The sequence below is a fragment of the Myotis lucifugus genome, unplaced genomic scaffold (genome assembly GCF_000147115.1).
Source record: "Myotis lucifugus unplaced genomic scaffold, Myoluc2.0 scaffold_28, whole genome shotgun sequence".
Classification (NCBI taxonomy): domain Eukaryota; kingdom Metazoa; phylum Chordata; class Mammalia; order Chiroptera; family Vespertilionidae; genus Myotis; species Myotis lucifugus.
This window is the reverse complement of record NW_005871076.1, coordinates 6,115,952-6,139,755: the sequence shown is the minus strand read 5'-3', so window position 1 is coordinate 6,139,755 and position 23,804 is coordinate 6,115,952. Positions and strand designations below refer to the sequence as shown.

Here is a 23,804-nt window from a genome sequence, read left to right as displayed (position 1 = left end):
TGAGCCTCAATGCTTTTATAGGAAAATAATAGGTCCTATTATGTGAAGATGGAACAAGATTATACGCATGAAGCACCTAACACAGTACCTGAATATGATAAACACAATTGCTGGCTACTTTCATTATTATTATTATCTTTTTCTTTTTTTTTAATCCTCACCTGAGGACATTTTCATTGATTTTTACAGAGAGGGGAAGGGAAAGGGAGGGAGGGAGGGGAAGAGAGAGACAGAAACATTGATTGGCTGCCTCCCGCATGAGTCCTGACCAGGGCAGGGATCAAACCTACAACCTAGGTATGTGCCTTGATAGGGAATCAAAATCGTGACATTTCATTGTACGGAATGAGATCCAACCAACTGAGCCACACCAGCCAGGGCTTTCATTATTGTTTTAAACCCTGGGCTGGACTCAAAAAAGGGTTAGAAAGTTGTTCTTTCTGAGGATGCCCCATTTAAAAACCAGGCCAGGATCTGCCCCTGTTTCTTGGCACAGGTTTCTTTCGCAAAAGAACACTCCTGCCCTGCACCAATGCTCAGGACTCTCCTGTGAACAATATTTCAGCAGCACTGAGCCGAGCAGAAGAGCCCAAAATAGCATTTGCAGAGCAAGGCACATGTCACTGCCTCTCCTGTGCTTCAGAAGTGCAAGGAAAGAACGTTTTCAATCACTTGCTCAGAAAGCTTGGCCACCCACCACCTGCCTTCCTTCCAGGGCACTTAGAGGCTGAAATCTCTGTTCTGCTGGAAAATGAAGGTCCCTGAGCCCTGCAGCAGCAGCCACCACTGTGATGGACCACACTGTTCCCCTCCAGCGGGCCAAAGAGTGGCTGCTCCTTCAAAGGAGCCCTGTGGGGACAAAGGACATATACAATTTGAATTTAGAGTGTTTCATGGGGGTAGGGCGGGCTTAGTACCTGGCCGAAGGGCCTGCCACTCAGGGCTTGGGTGAAACACCTCCAGGACTTCAGGGTCCAGCTCCTCCTCTGCTGTGGTTTCCTTTCTCTCTGTTTCTTTGGTGGTGCTCTTCTCTGGATTGGTCAGCGCAAACTCCTTCAGAGAAAAGAAACAGAGCATGACCAACCACAGGTAAGCACCAGGCAAGCAGAAAGAAAATGGCCTAGGATGGTACTCTCCCCTCTATGCTCCTCCTCCCCTCTCCAGCCATGTTTGGACCTTTCATGAGGTTAGCCTCAGAACCAATATAAGTGAGACAATACGGTTAAATGAACAGAGTATGTGTTGCGTGTATACAGCATTTTTGTACATGCATACAGAAAAAGTCCACAAAGTTCCATAATATCTCCAGGGGGTTTAGGAAACATACTGGGAACAGAGGTTGGGAAAAAGAGACAATAAGCGCCTTTTACTTTTTACCTGATATGCTACTATACACTGTTTGATGTTTAAAATTCATATCTATGCCCTGGCTGGTTTGGCTCAGTGGATGGAGTGTCGGCCTGCGGACTGAAGGGTCCCGGATTTGATTCCGGTAAAGGGCACATGCCTCGGTGCGGGCTCGATCCCCAGTGTGGGGCTGCAGGAGGCAGCTGATCGTTGATTCTCTCTCATTAATGTTTCTATCTCATTCTCCCTCTTCTTTCCTCTCTGAAATCAATAAAAATATATTTTTAAAAAAATAAAAATAAATAAAATAAAATTCATATCTATTACTCTTACAATTTAAATATATATATTTATAAAAAGGAAAAAAAACATATATGAACAGGAGATAAGGCTCAAATGGCCACCTCAGATGTACAAAAGCTGGCAGCTGAGGCCCAATTGATTCCTAAGCAGCCTAGCATGGCACAGAAAGGACCTGGCAATTCCCTAGGATGCCTACAAGGCATAAATGATCACTTGGGACATTCCAACCCATGTGTAAGGGGTACAAGTGAGAAGCTGGTAGTCCAATTGGTCTGAGGGAGGAAGAAGCCCAGGTTGGAAATCTCTTCATAAAACCTGTTTCCTTCCACCCCATGGAGAGCATGGAGGACTAATGAAATGGTGTCAATGGAGTACTTTGAGCTCAGGAGACAAAGATGCAAGATAAATACAAAGTATTATTCATTTTGCTCCTTCCCAGGCTTCCTGTCCCATTTTTAAACCTGTTCTTGCATAAAAGCAGTAATGCCTCAGGAAATTGGAACCGGAGGGTTCAAAGCTCTGGGAAATTACATTTGGGAGGGCAAGGAAGAACCCACACTAGCACACAGGGATGTTATTTCAGCCCTCCCACCTCCCCCATGATCACTTTTCCTACACCTCCTAATTCTTCCACTAATAATAAGTATTTTTCATGGATTCCTCTTATGAACCCAAAACTGTGCTAGTTACTTTACATAGATTTCATTTTTGTTTCCAACAATTCTAACCTTAAATTGGGAGGTAACAATGCATCTCTTTCAAGCAGTGCCCCAGCTCCAGATATGCATCCCCACCTGCCTGGTCTCTCAGATCCCATCTTTAATTAGATGTCAGAAGAAAGATTAAGATGTTAAGGTGTTGATGATAACAATGTAAAGCCTAAGGATTTCACATTTTAACAAGAAATAAAGGCATGAAATTCAGATGGCAGGATTTTAGATCTTGTTAAGAACTGGTAAGGAAACTACCTTGGGCAAGAAGAGGCTTTCAAAATATGTCATAAGTAAAGAGAGGCACTCACTATAGCATAATAGTTAAGAACTCAAGCTCTGCATCAGATCACCTAAAGTTCAAATCCCAGTTTCTTGTGACATCAGGGAAGTTACTTAACTTTCTAAGCATCAGTTTCCACATTTGTGATGTGGAGATAATAACAACATTAGCTCGTACATCAGATGAAGTACTACCTTGTAAACCATTAGCCCTGTGTACACAGTAGCTGTTATTCTTATTACTTATAAAGGTAGTCATAGTTTCCAGGTTAGATGAGTCTGTGCTATGATACCCAACAGAGACTACACCATATGGCATCATTTAGGCAGATCAGGTTTAGGTTGTGGTCACCTAGGCAGCCTGGCCCCACAAACCCCACCTACCCCTTCAACCTGAAGTTTGCACAAATCTGAGCTCAAAGAAAACTAGGAACAGTAAAGAAAATGTGCTTGTCATACTAAAGAGCAGATAGACTGGCATGTGGCACCCTGCATTCTGAGGGCATGGACATCAAGCTTCCAACAGCTGAGTTTCTGAGGACAGACTCTGTCAGCCTCTTTTACCACTATATCCTCCATGCCTAGCAAAGGGCTTAGTTTGTAATCACAGAACAAAGGAAGGAAGGAATGCCTCCCTCCCCTCTCACAAGCAGGTATGTCTTTTGGATGCCTTGGACTAAGACAAACCCAAATTAGCTGAGTCAGCTGGAAGCCAGGTCCTAGCCACACATTCCAGAAAAAGACCACCTTGTCCCTTAAGTATCCAGAGCCTTTTTCCCCCTAGATTTTTAAAATAAGGTTATCAGAGTAGGTTCAAGAAGGAGGGTTAGGAAAATCATGAAACACTGAGCCACATGCTTCAAGTCTGTGGCCAAACACTTTTGCAACAATCCTGTCACTGCTCAAAATGTTTTTTTTTCCTATTTCCTCTTGCTATCACTTTTGAGCCAGATGTTAAGCCACAACTACTCGTGTACACACACACACACACACACACACACACACACACAGTCTATCATTATTTTACAGCATACCTCAGTTTTTAGTGGGGGTAATACAAAACTGATGCTCCCCTGTCTGATCACCAAATCTGGCTTTGGACTGTTTGCCCAAATCACATCTGGCAAGCACTGACAGAGGTTCAGTCATATGAATATACCATAAATTCGTCAGTTCAAGAAAGGAATTCCACAATAGGTTTTGAGGAAAAGCAACATCATAGGGATGAGCTTGTAATGATAACAGCAGCTACCATTTACTAAGCCCTTACCATATGCCCAGCACTGGGCTAAAGTGCCTTCTGTGCCTCACAACTCGTCCAAGTTTCATCTGTGATGCACATACATTTATACCCATTTTACAGATGAGTATGGATATGGGGCCTGTGAAAAATCACACTGCTGGGTAAAGCAGAACAGAGATTTATGGTCAGGACTGCCTGGCTCCAAAGCCCAGGCATCATTTCTGACTCACTTCTGTGTCATGTGTCCTAATGGCTGTACCCTGGATACTGAGGAAATGAAGTGAGGGCCATGAGATTAACTTAGCATGTCTATCAGCACAGCCCCCTTGCCAAGGGAGGGTTTTCATGGTCCAAGTGAGAAACCACAGTCTCAAAGAAAAGAATAAGCAAGACTCTCTCTGCCTGGGCAGTGTCTTGAACAGGAGAGAAAGACTAAGAGGTGAGAGAAGCCAGATAGCCCTTGGTCAGCTCTGAAGTAAATCCCATGCTTTGGTGCCCTCTCAGCTGGCTTCTTAGGGGAGGCTCCCTTCCATGCTGAATCCTCAGCCCTCTCTTCTCCCTGACACCATCACTCCAAATACCAATTTCCTCTCAACTGACTGCAAGAAATCCCAGCTAAGGTGTTAGCTGACAACAGCTTACTATGTCACACTTCCTTGCGCTTGTATCTGTATAAGAAATTCTTAAATATCAAAGACTTCAAGATCCAAGAGAATGAACGAATCTCTAATGGTAGGTTGATAGATGCTGTGATAGAGACAGACTGCCAGGGCAAGATTTTGGGACAGGGGTGTGTCTGACAGAGCCCTAAATTAAACCCTAGAAGCAGCTACCCCCTTACTGAAAATAATAGTTGACATTTACTGACCATCCATTGACCTGACTGTGCCAATCCCAAATGTTAGGTACTTTATAATCACATTTGATCTACACTAAAATCTTAAGAGGGACATAGCAACCCTCTTAGATAAGGAAACAAAGCTCAGAAATGGTCAAAGTGCCAAAAGGATGTTACCAAGGTCTGTGTTCCTTCCACTGGGTTCCACTACCTCCCTCATTACTCACCACCTTTTTGAAGGCACCTCTTATTCAGATACACGCAACCATATCACTTCAGCATCCACACAGACCTAAGATGTGGCACCTCAGGTGCCACAGCAAGAGCCAGGAAGGGAGGCTGACTCCAGATCATGCCATGATACACACAGCCAACTTTTCCTGGGTGGCCATTAACCTTCACAAATGCCCTCAGGGAGGACAATTCCAGGTCTCCAGGAGCAGTTGTTGAACTCTGAAAAAAGGATCCTGACCGTCCCCACTTCCCCCACTAACCACTTTCACTGTTGTGAAGGTGGCTGGCTGTATAATTTGGATTTTAAATGCCCCAGCAGGGCAGCAATTTTTATGGTATGAGAGAAAAGATGCTTCAACTCCTACTTGTGCTTAGCACATGATGAAAGATGATGACAAATTGATATAGCTTAGGAACAGACATAAGGATAAAAGCAGCTTCTGGTGATGAAAGTCAGTATTAACATTTTTCTGAAACTAGAGTCAATAGAACTAATATATATGGGCCAGAATAATTATGGCTTTGAAAGCTTATCTATTTGGTTGGACTCTTATCCAAAAGGGACTTATTGACACACAGTCCTTAAGTAAATTCATCAGCATGCTTTTGTTAACTGTACATCTGCTAAAGCTCACAATGGGGAGCACCTGGATCCTTGTGAGATGCAGGTTTGGGGTAAGGGGAATAGCCCTAATCTCCTGAGACACTTGGGTGCTTTTCTGGGTCAGGTCAAAGACAGCCCCAACCCTCATGCTGTGGCCAGTCCCACCATCAGGGGCCAATGGAATCTCATTCTCATTTTTCTTGAAGAAGAGACCAAAACCCCAGTATCAACAAGATTAGTCAGAGGACATTAAAAGTTCAAAAGGATTCAAGACTCCTAACTGTACGTTGTCTCCTGCTCCTCAAAGTGGGGAGAAATGCAGAGAGAAAACAAATGACTTCAGAGAGAAGGTAGAAGCTTGTCACAAGTCAGAGGTGAACTTCAGCTGAGCTGGATTGTTATTAAATTCATCTCATTTGTCATTTGCACTTCAAGCCCTCCTGCTCCAAAGCTTCCAGCACTTTACCCACCATTTAGTGGGAGCCCCTGGGGTTAGGGAAGGTGGCCAGCAGTGGATGAAGCTGACAATCAAGGCTTCCCAAGGGAGGGAAAAAAGAGGGCCCTGGGAGATGGTCAAGGGCAGGCTGTTACTGAGGCAGGCCAGGGGAAATGGAGCCAGAAGCCTGCTCAAGCTCAGGACCTTCTTGGGCATTTTGCTCCGGCCTGTGGCAATAACAGAAACCCTAAGCAATGGGGTCTATGTTAATAAAGGGAGGCTGGGAAAGAGGATACAGAGTTACAGACAGACTTGAGAAAGCACAGGAAGAGAGAAGTAAAGGAAGAACCATTCTTACACGGTGCTCAGCATACAATCAGCCAGCTTTGGAGAGAATCTTGACCTTCCCAGCTCTGCCACAAACTGGTTGTATGATTTTGGTCAAGTTATTTAAAATCTCTGATCTTAGTCTCCTCCTTCTCAAAATGAGGATAATAATTATAGTTGTCTATTTCATAGAATTATTGGGGAGGGGTAAATGAGAATAGACATAAAGCACTTAATGACAACGCCTAGTACATGGTAAGCTTCTTATTATTAAAACTAGAGGCCTGCTGCATGAAATTCGTGCAAGGGGCTCGGCCCCCACCACCACAGTGGCTGCCTCAACCTCAGCCGCCTCTGCCCCCGCCCCCACCACCGCAGCTTCGTCCAGAAGGTCGTCTGGAAGGACGTTTGGAAGGATGTCCGGCCTAATAAGCATATTACGCTTTTATTACTATAGATTATTATCATCACCACCATATGTTCCCCAAAGGGAAATTATATCATGAACTTTAAACAGAGGTCAGGGGATTCAGGGATAGAGGGAAAGAAATACACAGACTCCATGACTCAGCGCTGGCCACATTCATATAAGAAACATAAAAGCTCACCCCACTTCCACAGCAGCCCTGGTGGCATAGAGGCTTTTTTGGACCCAAAAGGGATCCCTCTTGTGATAAGGTACTTACTTGGTTCTGATGACTGAAGCAGAAGGTGAAGCAGGAGGCTATCAGTAGTCCAAGCAGCATGCCCAGAGGAGCCATCCTAGATTGGGGCAGGCCCTGAAGAGGCATAAAGAGACCTGATGAATATAAACACAGAAAACATAAGATCAATAGGAAGCTGGTGCCTAATTCCCTGATGCCTGATCCCCCAGCACTGTGATTCCCATGATGTCACTTGTTCAATGAATGTCATGTCAGACATTTCCCACATAGAGGTATTATAGGTCTTCTACCACAGGAATAGATTGATGTGAATGAAGCCTCCATCTCTGATAAGGAGTCCAGCCACCCAAGGGGAGACATGCCTTTGTTGGAACTAAGCCACCAGAACTCTTACATGAGCTGTAACAGCCCTGGTCCCTTCCTTCCTCATTATCAACTTCTTATCAGGTTGTACTGGGTGGTACTGGCTATGGTAAGGAGAAAAGGAAAGTAACCCTTGATTGGTATGTGGACAGACATGGGCCCAAATCTGCATAAGCCTTTCTAACCACTGACTTCTAAACCATACCTGCAGTTATACCTGAAGACAGATGCCATCAGCATCCCTAAACCAACATAGTTCAATATTCTCAAGCTACAAAGCCTTTCACATCACTTTTCAAACAGCCAGACAAATAAAAGTACAGACCCTAATAGCTGTTAAAATTAAAATGACACAAAACTAAAAAGATATCCCAAGTTCATGGATTGGAGAGTTAAGGTTACAATACTACCAAAGCAATATGGAGATTCAATGCAATCCCTATCAAAATTCCAATGATTTTTTTTTACAGAAGTGAAGAAAACTATCCTAAAATATATGTGGAATTTCACAGCAGCCAAAAAATCTTGGGGGGAAAAAAAAGTTGGAGGACTCACACTTCCTGATTTCAAAACTTACTACAAAACTATAGTAATGAAAACAGTATGGTACTGCATGAGGACAGACATATGAACCAATAGGATACAATTCAGAGCCCAGAAATAACCACATATATGGTCAATTATTTTCATCAAGGTTGCCAAGAACATTCAATACAGAAAGAACAGACTCTTAAACAAACTGTCCTGGGACAATTGGATATACACATGCAAAATAATGAACTGGACAGCCCTGGTCTGTGTGGCTCAGCTGGATGGGCATTGTCCCATGCACTGAAAGGTAGCTGGTTTGATTCCCAATCAGGGCACATGCCAGGATTACAGGCTCGATCCCTGGTACGAGGCATGCAGGAGGCAGCCAATTGATATGGCTCTCACATCCATGTTTCTCTACCTCCCTCTCTCTCCCCTCTTCCCTCTCTAAAAATCAATTTTAAAAATCTTTAAAAAGAAAAAAAATGAAGTGGACCCTTCCTTTACACCATATACAAAAAAGTAACTCAATATGTGTTAATAGCCCTGTGGCCCAGTTGGTTGGGCATCATCCCATGCACCAAATGGTACTGGTTCAATTCCTGGTCAGGGCACATGCCTGGGTTGTGGGCTTGATCCCAGACTCAATCCCTGCTTGGGGATGTGCAGGAGACAGCCAATCGATGTTCTGCTCTCACATTAATGTATGTCTCTCTCTCTCTAAAAATCAGTAAAAAATCTTTAAAAAGTAACTCAAAATGGATCAAAGACCTAAATTTAAGAAGAAAACATAGAGGAAATCATAACCACCTTAGATTTGGCAGTAGTTTCTTAAATATGACACCAAAAACATAGGTGATAAAAGAAAAAAATAGATAAATTAAACTCCCTCAAAATTAAAATACTTTTGTGTATCAAAGGACATCAAGGGAATGAAAAGACAACTCACAAAATGGGAGAAAATATTTGCAAATCACATATCTAATCAAAGTTTAATACCCAGAATATATGAACAGCTCAAGAAAAAAGACAAGCAACCCAAATTAAAATGGGCAAAGGATTTTCTCCAAAAAAGATACACAAATGCCAACAGGGATATGAAAAGATTATCAACATCATTAATCACTGAGGAAATACAAATCAAAGCCACAATTCGATAACACTTTAAATCCACTAAAATTAAACAACAATAAAAAAAATAAAGCAATAAATGTTAACAAGGATGTAGAGAAACTGAAACTCTCATACATAGCTGGTGGAAATACAAAATGGTACAGCTGCTATAGGACAAAATTTGGCAGTTTCTCAAAAATCTAAGCATAGAATTACCGTATGATCCAGCAATTCCAGCCGTAGGTATATATTCTACACAAAAGATATGAAAACAGTGACTCAAACATATACGTCCATGTGAATGTTAACAGTATTATTCACAATAGCTAAAAGGTGGAAATAGGTAAGAGAAAGATGTCTTCCGCAGAGTGAGGGAATGACTCAGCATAGGAAACCAGGGTGGCTGCCCAGACTCTTCTAAAAAGTTTGTCTGTTGCCCTAGCCGGCTTGTTTCCGTGGATAGAGCATCTGCCTGCGGACTGAAGGGTTGCGGGTTTGATTCCAGTCAAGGGCATATACCTGGGTTGCGGGCTTGATCCCCAGTAGAGGGTGTGCAGGAGGTAGCTGATCAATAATTCTCTCTCATCACTGATGTTTCTATCTCTCTCTTCCGCTCTGAAATCAATAAAAATATATTTTAAAAAAATATCCTATCCCTAAGTAAAAAACAACAAAACTCTAAAAATAAATAAAAGTAAAAGGTTTTTGTGTTGATCACTCAGACCCAATACACCTCATTAGGCAATTTACTCAATAGAGGCTTAATTATGGGAAAACATTTCTTAGGAGTATGATGTTTACCTTTTCTCTTTCCTGTTCTTACCACACTTTTCCATGTTCCACCTCAATAAATCGGTCCTGTGACATAATTGGACAAAAGCCCTGCCTGCATCCACTCTCAGAAGTTATTACCCACTTGCCCAGCCCACCCTTTCACCCCTTTTTCAGGGGCAGACGGAATCTTTCCCTAAGGACATCTGGAGCCATGAAAGAAAACAGCCCTGCTGGACCAGCACTAAGCTAAAAAAGCACAGCCAAATGGAAAAGCAAAGGCTTGGGTGCTATAAATAGCTGCTACACTCACCCAGCAGCAAAAGCCTTTGCTTTCTGCCAGCTTCTCCCCTCTTTTTTTGTCGACAAAATGGATCGGCTGAGTGCCACATGAGCTTCCCTCAGCAACATGGCTCCCTGGGGCACCAATCACACTGAAAGACGGGGAATGAGTTCACAGCATGGCACTAGGTTCTGGACAGGTGCCTGGCCATGCCTTGGTGTGAGGAGGGTGGGGGACCAGGCTGGATGAGGATGAACAAGGGAACGAGGCTTCCACATCAGGAGTGAAAAAGTTGGAAAGGGAGATGGGTTCCAAGATACCTTTCTTACCCCTGTGGCCTTGGCTGTGGGGAAAAGGGGAATAAAAAAATGAAAGTGGGGACTCACAACATTATGAGGACAACATACAATAAGAGAGAACAAAGAATATCCCAAAGTCACAGATTTCCTGTCCCCTAAATGAGATTGTGCATGTATATATATATATATATATATATATATATGCGTGTACACACACAGTTAGATGCTCCCTCCTGATAATAATAAACACTGAAACTGGTTCTGAGGAAAAAAGGTGATGAGGAAGAGATAAATGAGAATAAAGAAGTCAAGGACAAAGAAGAAAAATGAATAGGAGCAGGAGGCCCAGAAGGGACAAAGGAAGAAGAGACTGGGGGCAAATGATTCACAAACAGCAGCTTCCTCACTCCTAGAGCTGTAAGGGGAGTGGGGGAAGAGAGAAATGGCAGCTTCTACAGGGCTCCCAGCGCCTCCACACACACACACACACACACACACACACACACACACATATATACACACACACACACACACACACAAACTTACACCCTCAGAAGCATTTCCTGCCAATACTAAGAATGAGAGATCAATTGCAAATGGATCCTTCATTTCCACCTGACCAATGAATGCACTGCCTCCATATAGTTTTTCCATGAAACAGGGAGAGAGAATATGGAGGGTGGGTAAGTGCATGGGAGAAGTGAGGCTGGGAGAAAAGTGTGACACAACTTCCCAAGCTTTGTAGGGGGCACCAGAGGGTAAGTAGGCATGGGTAATGGTGTCCTCTATCCTCTTAAGACCTGCCCTGCATCCATGTCACCTGGTCTCCTCCGTATTCAGGATATAGCAGGTGGAGAGCAAATATTGTTTTTCCTGGGCTTTATGCTGGGGGCAGGGGGAAAGAGGAAAACGGGAAGTGGCACACAGGTATGTTCTGCCAGGACGGTCCACCTCCTCAAGCAGAGACCTGGACAGCAACAGCAACAAAAGCCTAAGATCCTGACAAAAATAAAGCCAAAGTCATGGCATCCCACTGAGGCATAATTTGGCACACAGCCTGAGGTTAGTGCCCTCCCCAAACCACTCACCACCCACTAACCCTGGTTCACCTAATCATCTGCCCCTGCACACCAGCAGAACAAACCCTCCCATCTGTCATCCTTGGCTCTTAATTGAGGACAGACCTACATCTTTACATTTATGTCCTCTTCTGACTTAAAACACTATCATTCAGTACAAGGGAACATATTTCAATGTTCCATCGGTAACTCTTTCCTTAAATATTCTTGGGCTTTGGGACAAAAGAGATAATAGGGTACTTGAGACGACCATTTTCCTCTCAAAACTGGCCATTTGTAGGCTGTACCTCTACTTAAATTGAGGCTGGATGTTCTCAGCCATCTGAATTGCCAGTTTACTGCAGCCGGAGCAGATGATAGGGACATGGGTGGGAGGCAGCCCATGGACTGGCTAGCCCTTACCTCCCTTGGTGCCTCATGTCCTCCACTCAATTCAGACAGGACTGAGGGAGGGAACTGGGCCCTATGTAAATAAGACATCTTCCCATAACTTTTGTCTTCTCTCAAGGCAGGAAAGGATGTAGGAAGCCAACAAAGGGAGGAAGACTGGGACTGCTGGCAGACCCCATGGACAGTGGCTGCTCTCCAGTCTCAGGACTGGAATAGAGGGAGAAGATGAAAAGGTCACAAGTATCCTCAGCAGGCTGAGCAACCTCAGCAGCCTGCCTAGGAGCACTTGGAACTCCATCTTATAAAATGTACACATTCTTAACCTACAGTGTATGTCCATGTATTTGTTTCCCCAATTCTTTTGGAAAAAGTAAAAGAGCAAGAATTCCTACATTCATCTTATAAGGAGAAAATTAAAGCAAAGAGATAAAACCATTAGGTAGAAAGTGTAGTACCTGGATTTAAAATCAGACAGACCTAAGGCCAATTCTTGGCTCTGCCAATCCCTAGCTATGTGACCTTGGATACTACTTCACTAGGCCTCAGTTTCTTCACCTGTAAAATGGATATATAAGAGCTCTTATTTCAAAAAATGTTGGGGAGGATTAAATAAAACAATGCATGGAAAGTTCTTGGTACAATACCTGACACCTAGTTATCACACCTCATTAGAGCAGAGATGATGACTCTCCCCTGGACCCAAAGGCAGTCAGGCCCAGGCCAGGCACCCTGGAACCACTCTCCAGAGCTCCTGTCTCCTGCAGAATCTACACACCCTCTAGCTGGCTCCACACCTCAAACTTTAGGACCAAGGCCTTTGTTGGGTATCTACTCCAGGAGGAAAAGGAAACAAATGTTAGAGAAAGACACCCTGATCCCCGCCACAGCTAAAAACAGAGACCAAACCAGTTTTCGCCTGAGCCCCAATGCAGACCCAGCCCACTTAGTGCTTTTCACAGCATACTAATGTCCAGAGATACTCACCACAATTATATTGTAATGCCAGCTGCAGGAACAGCTGTAAAACAATCTTCTGCTTTACAAACTGAAAGTCAGAGGATGAGCTCTTCCCACACACACACATTTATTGCTATTTATGGGCTGCACAAACTCATATAAACATACACACACACACATACACACAGTCACTCACCTCTACACAAACAGAAACTCACTGCCTAATTTGAGCAGGCAAATATGAAGCTGAAGAAACAATGGAAAGAGGACACTGAAAGGACAGTCCTGACAACAGAGAACAATGTGCAATGGCTAAAAAAAAAAAGAAATGGATTTTTAAAGAATAATTTGAAAGAGAAATAAATTTGGAATAGTCAAACAGGCTTCTCCCATCCTCCCCCCAAGATATAAACTAAACAAAAAGTCAGTAAGTAGACAGCAATTAAAAGAGCCTTTGAGCAGCAAAAGAATGTGGCTTCTAACCTGTCCAACCCCTACCTGGCCAGAAGGTTGGACTTGGACCATCCTTAAGCCACTGACCACTTATGTAATGGGAACAGTATCTGCCCCAAATATTAAAGTCAAGACTCAGACCAAGCACATGGGGACTGCTCTCAACAAATCCAAGGTACCTAAGAGGGAAAGTGTGCAGCGCCAGCACAGCCAAGGATTTGATGAGCCCGAGGCGGGGCGGGGGGAAGGATTAAAGAAAAGACAGACAAAGAGAAATATAGCTGGGGCTCGGTGTATCTCCTGTGCCTGGATGAGGCCACAGAGAAGGATCCAGCCAGCAAGCTGAGGCTTTATTTTATAGTCAGAGAAAAATAAGGTAGAGGTCAACATAGTTACAATGTTCTTGTGAGTTTCACTTGTTTTGGCAGCGCTTGCTGCATCTCCCACAGCCCATTAGCTACCTAGGAAGGATCTAGGGGGCAGCCATAAGGTCAAGCTTAATTATGCTAAGAGGGCTCCGCCCTCTAAGCTGGACTTGTTTGTGGCTCTGCCACAAGTCAATCTGAGGCTTAACTCTAGAGCCACTCCCTATAGCAGTGGTTCTCAACCTTCTGGCCCTTTAAATACAGTTCCTTATGTTGTGACCCAACCATAAAATTATTTTCATTGCTACTTCATAACTGTAATGTTGCTACTGTTATGAATCGTAATGTAAATATCTGATATGCAGATGGTCTTAGGCGACCCCTGTGAAAGGGTCATTCAACCGCCAAAGGGGTTGCGACCCACAGGTTGAGAACCGCTGCCCTATAGGAAAGTAACTAGAGGAGGTTGTTAGAGGAGAGAAAGTTCACAACTAACCCAAGCCTCTGCCTGACCAGAGAGCTACAAAGCCAAAATCCACTTCTGCAGCCTGCAAGGGAGAGCCCAAGAAGGGCCTTTCCAGTGGCAACACAGGAACAAGTACTGACTCCACATGGAAGAGAGCACATGGAACCAAAAAGGTCTCCACAGGCCCAGCTACAACTGGAGCCCTAGAAGGAGCACAACACGGGATGGAATGAAATAGGAATGTGGCATTCCTGGTCCCTTCTCAGTACTCTACACTCCAAAAAGTAGGGGATATAACCAATCTTATCCCTATCCCAGTAGGGAAGAGGACAGATCTTCAGGAACATAGCTAAGCATATTAGCAAAAACTGCAATCTCAGAGACAAAAGACAGTGATTCCATCTAAAAGAAATCAAGTGACAAACAGTGACTAAATAAAAGGGAGCCCAGCCTAGCCCTTTCCAGACCTGTCCTACTCAGTCACATCTCTCAAAGAATCTGAATGCTGGAACAAAGCTTAAAACTCATTCTTCATTTGGACTGCTAATGATCCAGAAGACACAGCAAGCACTCAAAATCTATCTATATAAAAAATGACCAGAGTTCAATGCCTTTAGGCACATAGCTTGTCAGTGGATCCAGGAAGGCCCTGGCAACTGCATACCTATTAAAGACAAAAAGGTAGTGAGAGCTAGTGCAGCACAAGAATTTTGGTGTCATCAAAACAGAGGTAATAACTGAGGCAACAAGCATAAAATCCCTGTCTCAGGGAGAAACTTTAGAGAGAAACAATGCTTTAAGAAATGTCTTCAAGGCAGGGCTTGAGGTTAGAAAAAGAAAAAGGAGCAACAAGGAACAACAAGAATAGTGAAGAATTAAACAGGTCAAGAGAGGAGAAAATCAAGTTATGGGCAACAATGCCAAGAGATCAGTTAGAGCGAGGATGAAAAAATCCCCTGGATTTGGCAATGAGGCTGCCAGGAGACCTTCCAAAGAGGGTACAAGTTGGCATTGGTGGTATAAGTAGTGAGCACAGCTGCCTTCCAAAAGAGGATATACATGTGAAGAAACAGAGACACATGAGTAGAACACTTTGAAATGTCAAGTGGGTCCACTGAAGTTTGGAGATTTGGAGCCACTTCTCTAAATCCATTTTTCCCCCCAACATTTTCACTAGTAATAAAAATAACAGAGAAAAAAAGTGACTCCAGTGGTCCTACAGAGGTATTCTCTGATGCCATATAGTAAGTTCCTATGATGGTGTAGAGCTACCTCTCAACACACGAATCCTTGGACAGTGGTGGGCACATTCACACCAGCAGAGAGAGGGGCAGGGAAGCAAACTCTACAAGAGCAAACTCCCATCAGACAAAACTCCACCTTCTCTGAGCTTTCAGCCATGCCTCAGACTGCTCAGAAGCTTTAGTCCTTATACTTCGTAGAGCTGTACTAATCATAATTGTAACACCTGCAGTGAGGGATGGAGAGAAATACCCGTGACACCTAGTCTCCTAGTATTCAAATGCAGTATCTGGGCAGCCCAGAGGAAAATAAATTATGTCATATAATAATATAGTCAACATTTACAGAGCACTTTCTATGCAAAGTTCTAAACCAGCAGTTCTCAACCTGTGGGTCACGACCCTTTCACAGGGGTCGCTTAAGACCATCGGAAAACACATATATAATTACATATTGTTTTTGTGATTAGTCACTATGCTTTAATTATGTTCAATTTGTAACAATGAAATTGGGGGTCACCACGACATGAGGAACTGTATTAAAGGGTCGCGGCATTAGGAAGGTTGAGAACCACTGTACGCATTTGCTCCTCCCAACCATCCTCTGATGGGGATCTAATATGCTGCTCATGTTGCCCATGAGGGAACTGAAATTCAGAGGGGTTAAGTAACTTGACCAAGTTTACACAACCTGAGAATAGTAGGGTCAGGATTCAAAACCAGTTTGGCCCCAAAACTCATGCTTTTTCTACAGACCATGCTGCCGTTCTGTGGTCTATGAAATCAGCCACAGAAACTGGACTCATTCTATTTCTTCTGCAACAGTGAGAATAAAAAGGCATACATTTTGTATCAGGAGAGAAATTTTTAAATGAGCCTAACAGGGCCTTCTTATAGAGAGACCCACCTCTCTCCAAGTTTCTGCACATCACACACATGCACACGTGTGCACATGCATACACACATATTTTGATTATTGAATGCCCTTGGCTCAGCCCTGACCACAGCAGAGGCACACACATTCAAGAGGAAGAATGCCAGTAACTCAAATTGCATCAAGGTCACTGGCACCCTGTATGGCTTGACCTCTTTACCTTCCATCATTCAAGTTTCCCAGCTGTACAGAAAGCAAAAGCATCCTTGCTCCCCCTCACAGAGCCCAGCACCATGCACTCCCCTCATATATACCTGTTTGGAAAGAACTCAGCAGGGAGGAAAAGAGAACTATATGGGGTAAAAGTTGGCCAAGAACCCCCTGGCAATGGGCAAGGAGACACTTGATTGATGGTGTTGCTGTTATATCAATCAGGGGCAAAGCAGATGTACAGTCCTTAGTTCATCCTAGCTTGATGTCTGTGTCGGTGGCCAGAGGTGTTTCATGCCTGAGGTAAATAAATAAATAAATAAATTGGCCAAAACAATATCCAAGCTCATTTCCAACTAGTCTATAATCCTGATATGCCATTATTCCCCATCCAGAAAATATACAGGACAAGATTATTTTTACATGGCAGATAAAGAAAACGGAGCCCAAAAGGTGAATGGAGCTTACCTAAGCTCACCAGTAACTAACCAGGGAAATTACAGAAATACCCCAGACCTGGCCAATGTACTTTCCAGTAGGCCCTAGATTGCAAGTTCCTAGTAGATTGTGGGCAAGGAGACCAATTCCTTATACTTGTTTCCTGGCCATGACTGAGGTCCTGAGAGTGATAGGACTGTGTCTGATGATATCAACAAATGCTACCAGAAGCTCCTCTCTACTCCACCTCCACTCCAGTGTAATGAAAATGTGGGCTCTGGATTTCGACCCAGGTCTCCCCAAGTAGTTATGGGACTTTGCGCTAGGGGCTTAACCTCCCCAAGATTCAATTCCTTCATCTGAGAAGACACTTGACAGTAACTATTTTGTAAGATGGTTGTCAGTATTGAGATGATTTGAAGCATATAGCACAGTGCCTGACACAAAGTGAGGACTCAAGAAGCTTGTATCAACTATTGTTAGAGCATATTCTAAGCCAGTGGTTTTCAACCTTCCTAATGCCGCGACCCTTTAATACAGTTCCTCATGTTGTGGTGACCCCCAACCATAAAATTATTTTCGTTGCTACTTCATAACTGTAATTTTGCTACTGTTATGAATCATCATGTAAATATCTGACATGCAGGATGTATTTTCATTGTTACAAATTGAACATAATTAAAACATAGTGATTAATCACAAAAACAATATGTAATTATATACGTGTTTTCCAATGGTCTTAGGCGACCCCTGTGAAAGGGTCGTTCGACCCCCAAAGGGGTCGCAACCCACAGGTTGAGAACTGCTGTTCTAAGCAAAGGTCAAGATAAACAAATGCAGCGAAAGCTTCACCCTCATCAAAAGTTGTCTTCTGGCCCTGGCTGGTTTGGCTCACTGGACAGAGCGTCGGCCTGGGGACTGAAGGGTCCCAGGTTCGATTCCGGTCAAGGGCATGTACCTTGGTTGCGGGCACATCCCCAGTAGCAGGTGTGCAGGAGGCAGCTGATCGATGCTTCTCTCTCATTGATGTTTCTAACTCTCTATCCCTCTCCCTTCCTCTCTGTAAAAAATCAATAAAATATATTTTTTTAAAAAAGTTGTCTTCTGCTCTAATAATCAAGCCTCTCCTCAGAACCGTTTTCCTGAGCCACAGGTCTGCCTACACACCTGAACTATACTCTAGGTGGCTACAGAGTCATTTCCATTGAAACCTCTGATACTGGCTGACTCTGCATCAGTGCCCACTGAAGAACAGCCACTTCAGACTGAGAACAGCCACTTTAGAGTCCAGCTTCCTGGTGACTCGGGCCTGTCTCCAAATTCTGCTCCTGCTCTCCTGCTTCTATGGTGGAGGAGGGAGGGCAGGAGCAGCTGGGACAGACCTAGACTGCTTAGACTACACTAGACAGGGTCAGCTGTCATCCAGGGCCTTCTTCTTCCCTCTCCTTTTAAAATAGTAACTAGATCACCTGACGTCAACACAACGGGCTTTCTCTATAGCCTGCTTCCAAATACCAGGGACTTTCACACATTTATCCACACAACCCATCAGAGTTCATCAGTCCTTACCCCTGCTGTCTTCATGCTTATAGAGAAGGTCAAGGCCTCTTAGTAGGACTTTGATAGGGAAGTTATGACTTCCAGTCCATAGCATCGAATGGACCATCTGCAAATCAATATGCACACCAATCCTTATTCTGCTAGTCACCCTGGCACTTTGGATGACAAATATTCAGCAATCACACCCTAGAAACAGGTACCTCACAAAGATATTTTAGCATCAGCCTCAGTCCCCTAACCACACTGGCACCATACTATGAAATAGAACATAGAAAAGATACCATCACTGCCTCAGGTGATGTCCTGTTCGCAACCAGTAGATAGCATGGCTTTTCACATTTGAGTCTCAGGCAGTACAATATTAAAAACAAAAGCCCTCTTAAGGACTATGCCATGAAAAAATGGATACTGTCCTACAAGTTGAGACACAAATTATGACTTTGAAATGATGAGATGAGCAACAATTAGGGTGCTCCTTAAACTAATTGAGGAACCTCAAGGAAATAGCATTTACTTACAGAAACAGGAGCAGCATGAAGATGGGTCACCAAGCCCAAAACTCACTACCACCATGTTGGCATTGGCTATGTCTTCCAGGTAAGTCAGTAACTGAAACATCGTATTTTATTTTTAACATGCCTGAGAGTCCAAGACTATTTATAATCCCAGGTTCTTAAAAACTTAAAAGGTAGATGAATTTTTTTAATGTACACATTTATATAGGTGGGCAGAAACACAAAAATCAGATACCTCTCAACACAGCTCAGGGAGCCTTAACTCATGGCTTTCACAATCCCACCTAACACCCAGAGAAAATCCGGGAGCCTTCTCTGAGAGATGGTGGGAGTCTGAGTAGGTAGCTAAGAAATAAAGAAACCTAAACTCAGCACTTGGCAGGACAATTAAGCAGCAGAGAATTTTAAATGCATTGTTTCTGACTCTAAATATGTCTACATTTATTACCAATTTGGGATCAGAAACCACATTTAGTTTTGCCATGACCACACACTAAAAATATTAAGCAGAGTATTATTGCCTAGGAAACGGCAGTCTTCCCTGATGCAGCAGTCCCATTTCAGAGCTGATTCCGCATGGTCTCAGGGCTCCTCATCCTGGGCTTCACTGAAAACCCAGTTATAAGCAGAACTGCCACTGTCGTGCCAAGGCCTCCCTTGCTTTTAAAAAGGCAGCGATAGGAGCCAGGGCTAGAACTACACAACCTCTTCATCCTCCCTAAGGCTGTGTTAGGTGGTCAGTAAAGTTCCATTTCACAGGCCTGTAATAATTAGAACCCTCCTGACTAGGAGCTCCACAAGGGCAGGGACAATTGTCCACCTAACCCACTGCTGTTATCTTCATTGCTCAGCACTAGTGCCTGGGCAATAAATATTTGTTGACTGAATAAAATCAACAATCTAAAAAAGGGTTATCTGAAAGAGCACAATGGAAAATAATGTCATTAAAATAGGTGAAAATATAGACTGATGATATATGAAAACAGGTACATAAAATATCTGTGAACAGAAGCACACATATATGAATTATTACTTTGAAAAAAAGTGTGTGTGGCCACCTCTATGATCAAGTAAGAAGTTAGAATTATGGAAAGCTGAGCTCAATGGAGTCTTTCTTCCTGAAATGCTAGGTATATAAGAAAATACTTAAATATTATTCTCAATATAGAACCAGCTCCTTTGTCTGCTGACTTGATTTGGCCCCTGGGATGGCTCAAGGCCTTGTTCTTGTTCAGCAACCCCCAAGAACAGAGCATCCACCCAGTAACCCAAGGAAAGAGAGAGCACAAAGAAAAAACTGCAGGCTTAAAGACCAACTTATCAACTTGGCCCTTTTGCCAGCACAGCTTCCAGTCTGCATCAACCGTATGACTGGCTGCCTAGACAAGTGGCCAAGATGGAGCTATAGAGACAAAAAAGGTATGGACAAGAATAGATCCAGAGACAAATGGTAAGGGGGGTGTGGTTAGAGAGCAACCAAAGGACCTGTATGCATGCATATTAGCATAACCAATGGACACAGACACTGGGGCGGTGGGGGCTTGCCCTCGGGGGTGGGAATGGATGGGGGGGATCAATTGGGGTAAAAGAAGATATATGTAAAACTTTAGACAATAAAAGAAGAAGGAGGAGGAGAGAAGAAGGAGGAGGAAGATATATCTGAGAAAATGCAAAAAAAAAAAAAAAGGTATGGAAAAGTTGACCTGGCCCAGCTTCAAGGCCAGAGCTTCGAATAGGTACCCTCATGCCACATACCCCAAGGCCTACTAGCCATAACAGGGCCTATTAAGAAGGGTAGCAGTATACTAAGATACATGCCCTTGACTAGGAATCAAACCTGCAACCCTTCAATGCACAAGCCAACACTCTAACCACTGAACAATACCAGTCAGGGCTACAATTTATTTTTTTAAAGTTTTGTTGTTGTTTTAAAGCACACATACACCCATCAAGTATCTGTTCTTCTTAAGAGTGGTATATCATGAGACATGCAAGGATGTATACAAGAGGGATACAACAAATTCATGACAGCAGGTAGGGTCAAGGGGCTCTGCAAGATGCCACCAACCAAATCCCAGCCTGACAGGAGTCATCAGCCCGCAACTGACAGGGGTATAGCTCAGCCAACAGCAACATTGACACTGGAGCCTACAAAGGGACTCTGAGTTCCAGTGAGTGAGCTTGTGATGGGGATGCCAGTGGGACCCCAGGAAGTCTCTCCTGCCATGGTAGGATCCATGGGGATGACTTGCCAGCTAGCCTTCTCACAGCACCAGATTTGCTAAAAGGGGATGACATGCCAGCTACCCACACGTTTGGCCAAGGATCAGTAAGCATCTGGAGCCCACATTATAGGCAGCAGATGCTCTGAACTCAATCCCACTGGGTCATGAGTAAGACTATCATTTTAAGAGTATCAAGGGTGCGAGAGATGCCAAAAGACCTTCCCCCTGCCTCACCTTTACAGCAGAGGCCCAAGTTCTTCCTAGTTTCCTTATGAAACTACCACCTCACCTCTCGGTTGAGCTTACTTTTTTGTCTCTGTAACTCATCACCTTCCCTACACCTTCTATTTTGCCTAAAGGGCCTGCCCTGCCACAAAGTAGGAGGCAATTCTTCCCAATCATTCCATCCTGACTCTCACGGCTCAGGGATTCCACTTGTGGCAGCTCTCTTTAAAACAGTCACTGCAGCCCCTGGTTATGCCAACACAGAAAACACTGTAGAAGAAGCTTGGTTAATATTATAGACTTTTACCCTGAAAGGCAACTATTCCAATAAACAACTAGGCACAAGCCCTCACTTCAGAGAATCCAGATGTTTGGGTTATAGCTCATGAAAACGTGGAGAACATCCAGAAAAACAGAAGAGCACTATACCCATGCAAACACACTGCTCACTTACTACCTGCAGTTTCACACCCACACCAAAGCCATTTCAACCCCAGATGAGCTGTTAGCAACCACACCAATCCAGAAAAATATTTTTTCAAAGACCCATATAGGAGAATTACCAAAAGACCAAAAATCTGTACACTATGAAAAGATGAAGAAATCCTTACTGCCTACTACAGAACATATATCCAGGTGACACCACCTCAAACCAGCAGATTATTTCTCTTTCAACACATATTTATTGAGACGTGCTGCATCCCAGACATGTGCCAAGAGCTAGGGATACAAAGACTAAGTAAATAGGGATCCTGTCCTCCAAGAGCTTCCAGATGGGCAATGGAGATAGATGAGTAAATTAGTAATTACACAGTAAGCAAATAAGCACTATAACTACTACAGGGTTAAAAGAGCCTGACAGAAATAGCTGGAGGGCTCTGAGGCATGAGAGAACAGTTATCTCAGTCAGAAGCTAGAGGCCAAGGAGAATTTCCTGGAAGAGGTGAGCTTTAAAGATTAAAAGGGGGAAAAGAATCAGCCAAACTAAGGCAATGAGAAAGGCATCCGGAGACAAGTGTGTTTTGATGACCTGGAGGCATGAAATTGGGAACAAGCATTTATTTATTCCAACAACAGCTGGAGCAAAATGCTTATGGGGTGTAGCATCATGATACACAAGAACTCGTTTTGCAGAAAGGCCAGATGAGTTTCAAACACATAGCTCATTGCACTGTCTTAGCAAATTTCTGGAATCTCCTTTTCAAAAGAGCCCCTTGGTAAAAGGGAGATTAGAGAGGGGGAAATGGAAGCTTGTTATAAACCTGCTAAGATAAGAGGGTCACCATTATTTGTGAACTCTGCTTATGAACAAATTATTAGCCTTACAGTTCAGTGGTTTGTTGGCTCTTGCAAATTCCCAGCATCTATTAATAAAAAGAACCGGTAGAATCTGGAGTAAGATGGTATTACCCCTGCACAGTGGCCTAAAACTCCAGTGGATAACTTGAACAGGAAAGCAGCCTAAGATTCTAGACACAGTCTTTGTGCCACCTCTCCCTAAAGGATACGCCTGCTCTATTATCCTCTGGTATGTTTCACACTCAGTAAGTTCAAAGCTAAGTTCAAGTTCTTCTCCCCACACTCCTGATCCTCTAGCATTGCCTAGCTCTACTGCACAAGCCAGAAATCCAAGGAGCTCTCCTCAATACCTCCCTCCTTTCTCCCCAACCTTGCTTTCCACCCTCTACCCATCCATCACCAACTACTGTCAATTTTATCTACTATCTCCTTTACTACTCACCTGCCCAAATTGCTGTGAGCCACACCCCACCTCTCAGGTGAGGGCAACCCAAGCAGGCTTTCAATGAAGCAAGACCCAGGCCGAGTAGAACAATGGGGAAACAGAAGGTACACAGCTTTAATGAATCTATTTGTTCAGCTCGGGGTTTCTGGAATATCCAAAATCCAGCCTTCTAAGCCCCTCCGAAATACTCTCAATAAAAGCCACTTTCTGCACTCAAGGAGCCCATTCCATCACAGTAGCAACTGCAATGTGGGATGCAGGAAGGGTATGGTGCCTTGCATGAGTCCTCTGGAGATTCCAATGCCTTTGGAGCCCAGAGCCAGACATATGATTAGGAGAATGAAATCCCAGGTGAGGCAAGCTTGGCTCCCCAAAACCCCACCCCATGGAAACATACTATGGGGGTAGCCACTAAGTGGAAGAGTCTTAATGCCTACTCTGCCACCTTCCCTCATCATAAGGGAAGTTATTTCCTTCCACCAAAGCAGCTGTAAAAAGGCAATTTTCAAGAGGATGATGTTAGTGCTGATAGTAGCTTAGAAATAAATTTCAAAGGACAAAATAGATATTAAAGAAGGGGAAATCTGGCCATGCCTTTCAGCCTCAACTCAATGGAAACTTCCCTTCATCCCATTCCTTATCATTGGCCCACAAACTAGCCCGGAAGAAATAAATATATGTTGAATGAATGGATGAAGAAATGAACAAATGGC

General features: G+C 43.7%; 1 protein-coding gene and 1 pseudogene across 3 annotated transcripts in view; one reads left to right on the top strand and one right to left on the bottom strand.

Moving 5' to 3' along the window:
- The window catches only part of SIL1 (SIL1 nucleotide exchange factor), a 211,439-nt gene that overhangs the window by 147,560 nt on the left and 40,075 nt on the right, over window positions 1–23,804 (bottom strand). For 2 of the 3 annotated variants that reach the window (XM_014453853.2, XM_023752103.1), the window contains exons 2-3: window positions 7,011–7,103; window positions 918–1,053 (exon numbers count right to left, since the gene is read on the bottom strand). In XM_014453853.2, the coding sequence (XP_014309339.1) occupies window positions 918–1,053; window positions 7,011–7,085 (211 nt within the window). In that variant the 5' untranslated portion in view covers window positions 7,086–7,103. Of the gene's footprint in view, window positions 1–917; window positions 1,054–7,010; window positions 7,124–23,804 lie in introns of all 3 variants that reach the window. The other variant, XM_006086523.3, reaches the window with a different exon arrangement.
- LOC111825505 lies at window positions 16,551–16,695 on the top strand (annotated as a pseudogene).